Here is a 10,775-nt window from a genome sequence, read left to right as displayed (position 1 = left end):
AAGTGTGTTAAGTCCGAAGGACTCCACGCGTACTTTGACCAGCCCAATTGCGTTCATATCCCCGATAATTATCATACCCTAACATTATCCTAAAACTGCCCATTTTCTAGTAGTAAATAAAGCAACTCAGAACGCCCAGAATGCACTAGATTGCCCCATAGTTTTCAAATTTTCCGACTAGGCATGCCTCCCCCCCCCCGCCAGCACAATTATGAATCTACGTGAATAGAGGGCTAACTACGCCCCTGCTAGTCCATTTCTTTTCTCAAAGGTTATTATCAAACAAAGGCCAAGTTTAGTTTCCATCTTGTTTATAGCATGATAGCATAATCGATATCGTGATAATAATGTTAAACACAGTATTTAGTATTATTACATATCGCGTATACAATACAATACAATACAACACAACACAACACAACACAACACAACACAACACAATACAATACAATACAATACAATACAATACAATACAATACAATACAATACAATACAATACAATACAATACAATACAATACAATACAATACAATACAACACAACACAACACAATACAATACAATACAATATCTTTATTTACTCCTTAAGGAGATATGCATTTTATATACAAATAGAAAAACTTGTATTCAAAATTCTAATGGAACATTACAAATATGTACAACCTGTGTCCAATAAGGGTGATAAGTCTAACAAATGTTTTCTCCATTGTAAAATAATAATTATAAAATGCCGAGCCAACAATGACCCATCTCCAGGACAAGGGTTACCAACGTGGGTCAACAAGAAATGTGATAAAGTCGGCATGATAATCAGAAAAAAATGATCAGATGATATTAAATTGTTATCGATGTAAGACAAAGCCAAGCAGGGATATGGAAGAACTTCACTTAAAAAATCAAAAATCTTAAAGCCTTATCAAAGACATTTATTTATTTTTTTGTGAATTTAGTTTTAAGTTTTCAAAAAAATTGTATTAACAAAACACATTTACAAAATTCAATAGACACTTAGATATTGCAAGGAATACATTTTTATTTGAATAAGTTCAAAAAAAGCTTCAAGTAAATAATTAAAACTAATTGCCAATGTAGCATACATATAACCGATTAAATCAAGCGAAAAAAACTTAATACCAGTTATTAACTATAAAATAGCTGTTGTTATCGAGAATAATCAACCCGTTTCAGCACCTTGATGTTTACATTAGTAATACACATCTAATCATTCAATAGATCCGCTCGAGGGCGCCTTACAGTATTACGAAATCAAAAGATTCCCACGCCCGCCATTTCGTTAAAGCTTTTCATTGGTTAAAACTTAAAAAGAGATTCAGCGCATGCGCTAAATCGAGCGCGAAACCACACCGATTCACTTTCGTTCAGGCAGTCGAACCGAAAGGTTAGTTTTTTAAGAGCTAGGTTTGCTATTTAAGAAAAATTCACGTGCCTTTTGCTTCTTAGCTCTTGATTTGTTTATAGTTATGTTCATGAATAGCGGCATGTGATGCATTTGTCTGCGCCCGTTTTGCATATCTGTTTTCAGCAGAGCTAAAACATCCATGGTCGTTTAAGGCCCCCACGACGAACTTGCGAAGTCGCTGACCACTACGCAAACACAGGTGCACATTCTTCGCTCGTGGGACCCAAACCCTCATCGGATGGACAACTCGTGAATTTACCAGCGGCGTGGCTCCTATTAAAATCGTGACATTTTGTGTTTGTTATGTATAGAATGCTTAATGAGTTGTGATTAGCGTTCGGCAGCACTTAAATTATGATGTTTTATTAATCTATTTGAATCATATAAATACAGACAGTAGACTTAAAGTTAAAATGCTAACTTGTGAGTTCCGGCCATAGTACACCTTGACGGAATTCACGTTCAAATACTTAAGTTTATTTCATAATCAAACTCGTAAAGCCCATTGGGGGCTATTCAAACTGCTGCTTTGCCCTTTGGGGCGGTCGCCAGTAATACGCCAAGTTGGCAGGTGACCAGATTGCTTCGTTCGCTCTTTATGCTTGTGAATTCGTGTTTGTGTAAATAACATGGAGCCTCGCCATTAAATCCAAACTTTAAATGTAAATAGAACAAAATAAAATTTTGACAAGTTATTTGTTCTGTTGTTTTAGAAAAGAAAGTTATGGTTATGGTTGAACTCGAGTAAGAGAAGCTAAGCGCTCCAATCGTTCTTGTAAGTTGAGGATTTATCGATAATACCAGTTAGCTGTGAATCGTATAAACAATACATAAAACGTCACTTGCATATCGTTCAATCAGAAGTAATTTTTTTCAGAAAATACATTTAATGTCAAGAGTCATTACATTTCTGAACGTAAATATTATACATATATTTATACATATACTGCCAAGTCGGCTAAAACCCTCTCTTAGGTGGTGCTTATTGTGTTTGTATTATTTGAACGCTCGACATCTGAAAGTAAACAAAAAATATTTCATGTTTAAAAGGCTCGTTCTGTTTTAAAGTATGGTTCAATGTTCATGAACAAATATGAAGTACGTGAATGTATTGATTCTAAATAAAAAAAAATGATCAAAAACTTGTATATTTATGAATCCTCACACCAGCGAATATCACTCATAAAAAGAAACTACTTCATTAAATTATGTAAGTGTTAGTGTTCTCAAATACAATTTGATACCTATAGAAACTATTTCTGGATCCCAGACATTGTGTCGATTGTTCAGAACTTTGTTAGAGTTATCAGACAGACATACATACAGACAGACAGACAGACTTGTAAATAACAGTTTTTGACAAAACACGATATGAATCAGAAAATAATTAATATAGTCAAAAGGATACATGGCATAGTACAAGAAAAATTATATACAAAAAAAACAGAGATGAAAAAAGTTTCTTTTTTTATAAATATATAGATATCAAAACGTAAATGGTTAACAACGTTGTCAACGCCAGCGTTTTTAATAAATCATACAAAACAAATACAGCTGAAACACTTGTCTCAAACCGTTTAAGCAAGTCTGCATATGTACAAATGTATCCATTAAACGTCTAGGGGGGCGGTATTTAATATTCTTAATATATTAATTTAATCTTATGGTCATTCATTATTGACTTTATTCACTCAATTGGATACTTATTAATAACAAGTGATCCGGTTAGCTACATCGTTCTAAGATCCAATGAAGACTTATATTGAATACAAGCAGTAAAGACTTGAAAGTTAACAATGGTGACATAAACAACGTTGTTCACATTAACAAAGTTCTGAACAATCGGCTCATTGGTGGCTAAATTGTATAAAAATACGTTAGCTTTCATGATGAATAATCTGGTTGTAACAATACAAACGACTTTAAAACAGTAGCACAAACACTCGGAGAATCCCGTCAAGCAAATGGTCAATATTGTGTCACTTACGTGCAAACAAGAACGGGGCAGCAATGAACTCCTGTGTGTCCAATTCACCGTCACCTATAGAATGGAATGAGAAATAGAACTATATGTGTGCAATCGCTCCATATAGTCGATAAACAAGAAAGGTGCAGCAATTCACCATCACGTATAGAATGGAAAGAGAAATAGAATTGTTTTTGTGAAATGAGAACTTAAAGCTGCACTCTCACAGATTGAATGTTTTGACAACTTTTTTTTAGTTTTTGTCTTGGAACGAGCCAATTTTTGCGACAATGCATGGAAACTAGTGATATAAGACTGCTGACAAAAATTAGATCGCAGACTTTTATATTAAAGCTCAAAAATTAATTTTTTATGCCATAAAACATTGATTTTCGATCGGAAATATGCAAATCTGTGATCTGATCTTTTGTCAGCATTTCTTGGAAAGAGCAATTTTTTTGCATTAATATCTGCAAACCAATGATATAAGATTCCTGACAAAAGATCAGATCGCAGATTAGCATATTTCCGTTCGAAATTTAATGTTTTATGGCTTAAACCGTTACTAACGGATTAAGACAACTGCATAAAACATTATTTTTTAACTGCAACATAAAAATCTGCGATGTATTTTGTGTCAGCAGTCTTATATAACTGGTTTCCATGGATTTTTGCAAAAAATGGCTCGTTTCAAGACAAAAAAATAAAAACTTTTAAAAAAAATAAAGAAATTGACTTCAGTTACGAAATGACTTAAGATGTTTTATGGATACCAGCTCTGTTCTGTTCTGTTCTGTTCAGTACACACTCACCATTGACATCAGCAAACGTGAAAGGTCTGCGCAGCTCCGCCGGCTCGGCCAGGTTGACGGTGTTCGTTACCGCTGACACAAACTCCTCGTAGTTCACGCGTTTGTCACCGTTGACGTCATAATCGCTCATGTCGTCAGAAAACGGCTCTATGTTTACACTCATATCAACCTGGAATTAACAACATAATAAAAGTTGATTGGTTATTTTCCCGCCTATGTTTGTATGGTTTCTGTACGTGATTCAATTTCATTTATTGGTGTATACTCAATTGTAAAGCAACTACACAGTTTATATGATAACAAGTCCATTTACTGAACCGGTGTCCTTTCTCAGAGGTCAAATAGAACAGTGATTCAGAGTCGAGTCCTTGAGTGGCGGTCACACATAGACCCTGAATTCTTACTACAATTTACTGACATGGCTCATACAGGAAACCGTATGCATAATCGCTCAATTGCTTCGTTTTGCATTGCATTGAAGTCCTCAAATAGCCCTCTCCTTCCCCACCACACTGACGCACGCACGCGCGCGCACACTCGCTCGCACTCACAACTTCCCGTCATATTCACTTACTCAATGTGTGAGTTTCTTCTCACGCTTTGCACGTCACATATCTCGTCACGACTCAAGCAGCAACAATCGCGATACCAGCGCCATGTGTAACCATAAAAAGTCTTACACCATTTTTATATTTACCTACGCTGAAACACTTACACTTCGTTTGCAAATCTTTCTCTCCCCGACTGTACAAGCAACTTTTGCGATTGGATTGGCTGGACAAGCTACTGCGAACAGAGCCTGAAAGATATTACAATCCTTTCTTCAGGTTTGCCTGGCAATACTGTGATGACACATGGTGTGGTTGGTATTCAATATGCGACTTAAGCCAATCTTATGCTCTAAATCATTGACTGCATTGACTCTATTGGTCAGTTATAAATAGCAAATAATCCGATTAGCTACATCGTTCTTAAGACCAATATTGAATACCAGCCCGTGACTTTGTGAAGCTTTCATACTGTTTTGAAGTTTGATTGTCCTGGCTGTATGAACAGGTGACGCCATACTTGTGAACAGAAAATATTAAACATTCAATGTAGTGAACATGTTATAAGAAGTTTTCCATCTCTTAAAGTGATACTCGTATTCAAATTCAATACATAAACATGTATAACAAACATTAATTTTGAGTAAAAACCTTAAACCTCTTACTAAATAATTTCATTTAAGGAAGAATATTAGTTACTGATAACAAGATTTTAGCCGTGTATTTAACAGATGAAAACGCACAAATATTAAATGACTGGTGGGTCCTAAAATATCTACAGTGATCAACTGTCGTCTCATAAGGTAGAAATACCGTGTTTTCTGCATCTTTCTTTCAAATTAAACACGGTATTCTTCTGATCATAGGATTCATTGTTTTCAATATGTATTCATCCTTTTCGGTAAATTAAAACAATCATTATGTATGAGTTGTGGTACATCGTAGTTGGGAATAAGAGTGCATCTTTAAGTATTACAAAGATAATCTCGACAAAAACATTGATTAATATGAGTTTATTTTTAACAAACTAGCTGTATGGTTGATGTATATTTTGGGTGATTAATTTTGAACAGGCGGTATCCAATAAAGGCTTGTTTACGGTGTAGTAACTTTGGGGCGTTTATGTTGCTAATAAACTTGTTTTGGTTCGTAATTAGTTTAATTAGTTTCACGAGCTGTATAGTTTTGTGACAGTTTCAAATAAAATGAAAACCGGTTTCAACGTTTGTTTTACGAAAACCGAAACTGTTTTTTTGAAACTACTGAAAATCCCTTCCGGAGGCGTTTCGGCGGCTCGTTCAATCAGAAAACTAGCTCACTTTGAAAAAAAAATGGCGGACAGTGGTCCAACACATGTGTTGAAACACCATTTTGTTGAAACGGGCTAACGATCATTTGCGGTATGTTATTTATTTGAAGGAATTTAGGAATACTGGCTACATACAGAACCTCCATCATGTTTGTGAACCTGTACACAAAACCATGCATTTGTTACTTCAAATCGAAACAGGTTTACAAACCGCCGTAACCCTTAAAACCAAAACTGAAACTGGTTCGGTATCAACAAAAACGCCCTTGGTCATTTGTGTTCTTGGCTTTACCTTACAGCCTTAAAACATTAGTCGGTGTATCTTTTAGGAGATAAGTTTTGAGCAGGCAGCCTCCAATGAATGTTTGTAAATGTAGTAACTTTTTGGTCTTTTGTAATCTTGGTTTTACCTTACAGCCAATTTTCTTCACCGGTTCTTTCACTTTCTTGATAATTTTCTTCAGTTTCTTCTTAAGTCTTCTGCCCCACGCATCTGATGGGTCAATCAGGAGTATGCAAACAAGCAATACCAGGGTGCACTTGAAAAGCATTGTGTTGGATCTTTCTCAGTTTCTGAAGAGAAACGATATAAAAGCTTTAAAAAGAAATGCGCGAATGTAAAATACATTTAATACAGGATAATAAGTCAATTTGGCGTCATAATAGAGTTGTTGTTTTAAATATTATGCTATTTAATATTTGATGCATACTAAATTCCTGATATATTTTGCTAATTAATAGCACCTGCTCAATTAATTTTTCTCTTCTCTGTTTCATTATTAAATGTTTAATATTTACTCATTTTCTTTAAACGTATGTTAAAGTGACACTCTTATTCAAAATCAGTACAAACACATGTATAACAAACATAAATTTTGACTGATAAACCTTTAACTGCTTACTTAATAATTCATTTATGGAAAATATTAATTATTGCTAACAAGATTATAATCTTGCATTTAATCGCTGAAAGCGCAAAAACATTAAATGATTGGCGAATGCTAAAGGATTTACTGACTATTGTCTCATAAGGTAGGAAACCGTGGTTTATGCGCCTTTCTTTCAAATTTAACTCGGTATCCTTCATAAAAAACATTGTTTTCGACATTTATTCATCCTCTTTTATGTTATGTTAAAACAATAATTGTATTAATTGTGGTTAATATTATTTGGGAGTAAGAGTGCATCTTTAAAAGAAATCAAAGACGTGACATTTTGAATCTTACGATTGTTTCCTAATACAATGAGAAGTACAGGAACAAGCCCAGAAGTCAATAAATAAAGCCATGGGCTCGATGGGCTCGATTATTCAAAACTTTGTTAAAGCTGTACTCTCACAGATTGAACGTTTTGATAACTTTTTTATTTTTTATCTTGGAACGAGACAATTTTTGCGAATATGCATGGAAGCCAGTTATATAAGACTGCTGTCAAAAAATTAGATCGCAGATTTTTATATTTAAATTAATTTTTTTATGTTTTATGCATTTTTCTTAAACCGTTAGTAGGCCATTAAACATTCATTTTCGAACAGAAATATGAATATCGGCGATCTGATCTTTTGTCAGCAACATTTTATTATTCGTTTGAAGAGTTAACAACCATGGGCCATGTGTTTACCTCCCAGGTGTCCCAGCAGTGCCGAGTGAATGCGGTGGTTTTGTTTTCAATCCGAAAATAGCGAGGAATGGGCCTTACCTAGGATGTCCCTGGGGTGCGGGACATTTGGCGGGGATTTTACCAGCAGTTTGTCGCCTCAGGGCGGTGATTTTACGTGGGATTGGATGGCCCGAAAGTCAAAGTCCCCGCTATTCCCCGGACCTGGGGGCGTGGTTGCAATTGACTGGTGCATTAGATCATTCGCCAAGTTTAAGACACAATGCTTCCGATATAAATTAAATGAAAGTGTATGCTTCTGATAAATTTTAATACTAAAAAGTTCTTATATGTTCGAAAAAAATGAAAAAATATAGATACCTCGTTAAAGGCACACACGTTCAGTTTTTGAAGTGGTATAGTCATGTTATACACTGTTTAAAGGTTTGGCCATTATAAACTTAAATATGTATATTTATATTTTGTTTGTTTTTTGTATATTTTGTTTTTATCCCTATACTCACATTTGTTTATTTTCTAAATCATTTCACATTTCTAGATATTACAGCAACAAAAATAGCAAAATATTTCATGTTTAAACTTTTCCGAAATGTAATTCGAAAATACGATTTAATACATGTATTTCGTAATCACGAAATTAAAATAAGTACTGGATGCCAGTATATTGGCACCGTACTAATGGAATGCCAGTATATTGGCACCGTACTAATGGAATGCCAGTATATTGGCACCGTACTAATGGAATGCCAGTATATTGGCACCGTACTAATGGAATGCCAGTATATTGGCACCGTACTAATTGAATGCCAGTATATTGGCACCGTACTAATGGCATGCCAGTATATTGGCACCGTACTAACGGAATGCCAGTATATTGGCACCGTACTAATGGAATGCCAGTATATTGGCACCGTACTAATGGAATGCCAGTATATTGGCACCGTACTAATGGAATAGAATAACGTTTAACAAAATTACAAAATTCAAGTTCGAACTCGCCAATGTTCTCCCAACAAGTTAATTGGGGTTGTAATTTATTGCATTTTTTTTTAGATCTTTTCAATACTAATTGATACAGATTATATACTGGTAGTGTTTCCATTTTTACTCTAGATATGGAGTTACACTTTTCAAAATGGGTTTCATTTTTTATCGCTTTATTTTGCAAGTTTCTTTCAACTTTAGCGCTGATCTTGTTATGAAATATACAGTGCAATAAATGTATCACCATTTTGTACTTAAATAAACTTGTAGGAGCGTTTGCGCTTGAGTACCTTCGACGAAATGTTCATTTGCAATTACTACTACATAAACAAATGTCTTAATGTTATTGTCCCATAAGATTTATTAAAAGAAATTGAGAGTATATGCACTTAAGTTAACTAGTCGACAAAACGTCACAAGATCAAAAATCCAGTCTTACTACCGAACGATTCATACTCTTGCTTTTTATTCTTTTCCTTGAAAACTATACTGTAATATATCTTATGAGTTTACAAAGAAATATGGTCTAAGTCACAATCTTACGAATTGGTCGCAATTTTTACCAAACTAAAAGTGTGAAAATGGAAAAACAATATAATGTCAGTTTATTACCCTAAAAGCATGTAATAAAAAGAAAAATGTCTGTTATAGTATAAGATCGCACTATATTCCACCACATGAAAAACAAATCATCGTGGCTACACCAATCGTGAAATATAGATATTTGTGCTCAATGGTTGAAATATAATGTGATCTTACACTGAAACAAACAAGCAAAATAACTTACCTTCTCGACCCTTTAAGAGGTTTAAGACTGAATAAACTTCGTAATCGGCTGCTTAAATAGTATTAAGATTGTCAAGTTGGATTTCCAACTCATAAAATAAAAACCCATTGTTTGTGGTTTTTGGGGGATTTCTCGTTTCCATGCCCTCCTTGTAGACGTTTTCGATTTCAGAGAAGTATTTCAGAAAATAAACCACAACTACCAGGATATTGCCTCGCTCAGCCGGATCCCATTTGTCATGTTGATAAGTGTAACATGATATATCTTTATAGTGTTGGCTCCCTGCCAGTAAAACCACATGCCATAACGATAAATACTGTATATGTGGTATTGATGCGCTATTATTTGTCGCAAATGGGAGCAAAAATGCCTTTTCTATATGCGCTAGTTCGACAACAAGACATCAGAGTCCTGATTCAATAAGTTATCTCAGTTGTAAATCCTACGCTGCTGAGTTTTCGGGTACACCAGTTAAGCTACAGGCAGAATCTATGCGATAAATGTCCCTAAGGTATTGTTATCGAAACGCAGTTTGCACCATTCTTAAACGTGTGATCTTTATTGAAATGGAGCCCTGGCGCCCCATAAAACAGCGTGATGACTTCAACACGCCCGGAATACATATGGGCGTCTTTACGAATGAGGGTGGTCTGGGCCTCATTTCAAAAAGATATCGTTCACATTAACTGTTGCTTAGTGTATGCGCTCTCTTGGACAAATGCAATGTCACCCATGTCACTGATGTATGTTATCTCCTAGACAGATCATATACCAACCATACCACTGTTGTATTATGCTATATTCTGGACAGATCACATGACACGTGTGCCATGATTGTATGTTGTTTCTGGACAGTCACGTGTGACGTGTGTCACTGATGTATGCTCCCTCCTGGACAGATCATATGTCACGTGTGCCACCGATGTATGCTCCTCCTGGACAGATAACATGTCAACCATACCACTGTCGTATGCTCTCTCTCTCTCCCCTGGAGAGATCACATGTCACGTGTGCTACTGATTTATGCTCTCTCTCCTGCACAGATCACATGTCACGTATGCCACTGATGTATGCTCTCTCCTGGACATATAACATGTCACTTGTGCCATTGATGTATACTCTCTCCTGCACAGATCACATGTCACGTGTGACACTGATGTATGCTCTCTCCTAAACATATCACATGTCACGTATACCATCGAGGTAGGCTCTCTCCTTGACAGATCACATGCCACGTGTGCCACTGATGTATGCTCTCTCCTGGACATATAACATGTCACGTGTGTCACTGTTGTATGCTCTCTCCTGGACAGATCACATGCCACGTGTGCCAC

General features: G+C 35.5%; 1 protein-coding gene across 3 annotated transcripts; it reads right to left on the bottom strand.

The window, feature by feature from the left end:
• Nucleotides 1-230: 230 nt before the first annotated feature.
• On the bottom strand, nucleotides 231-9,573 carry LOC128219646 (uncharacterized). 3 transcript variants are annotated; one of them, XM_052927545.1, is made up of 6 exons: nucleotides 9,442-9,573; nucleotides 6,464-6,626; nucleotides 4,912-4,995; nucleotides 4,197-4,365; nucleotides 3,406-3,459; nucleotides 231-2,433 (listed from the first exon to the last, which is right to left on the bottom strand). In XM_052927545.1, the coding sequence occupies exons 2-6, from the start codon at nucleotides 6,602-6,604 to the stop codon at nucleotides 2,390-2,392; spliced, it is 492 nt and encodes a 163-aa protein (XP_052783505.1). In that variant the 5' UTR covers nucleotides 6,605-6,626; nucleotides 9,442-9,573; the 3' UTR covers nucleotides 231-2,389. The 3 variants fall into 3 exon arrangements, with proteins under 3 accessions (XP_052783505.1, XP_052783506.1, XP_052783504.1); XM_052927546.1 differs by lacking the exon at nucleotides 9,442-9,573 and adding an exon at nucleotides 8,913-8,950 and having other exon boundaries at nucleotides 232-2,433; XM_052927544.1 differs by lacking the exon at nucleotides 9,442-9,573 and adding an exon at nucleotides 7,752-7,905 and having other exon boundaries at nucleotides 232-2,433.
• Between the last annotated feature and the right edge of the window lie 1,202 nt (nucleotides 9,574-10,775).

Source organism: Mya arenaria, chromosome 15 (assembly GCF_026914265.1).
Source record: "Mya arenaria isolate MELC-2E11 chromosome 15, ASM2691426v1".
Classification (NCBI taxonomy): Eukaryota; Metazoa; Mollusca; class Bivalvia; order Myida; family Myidae; genus Mya; species Mya arenaria.
The sequence above is the reverse complement of the archived record's forward strand: the minus strand, read 5'-3'. Positions and strand labels throughout refer to the sequence as shown.

Bases quoted from the DNA above. Each gene is read 5' to 3' on its own strand.
- LOC128219646 (XM_052927545.1), bottom strand. From the start codon at position 6,604: ATGCTTTTCAAGTGCACCCTGGTATTGCTTGTTTGCATACTCCTGATT. The intron at 4,996-6,463 runs GTAAAACCAAGA...AATATCTTTCAG, and splicing joins TGAAGAAAATTGGCTGTAAG to GCTCTGTTCGCAGTAGCTTG. The intron at 3,460-4,196 runs GTGAGTGTGTAC...TCCATTCTATAG, and splicing joins CACGTTTGCTGATGTCAATG to GTGACGGTGAATTGGACACA.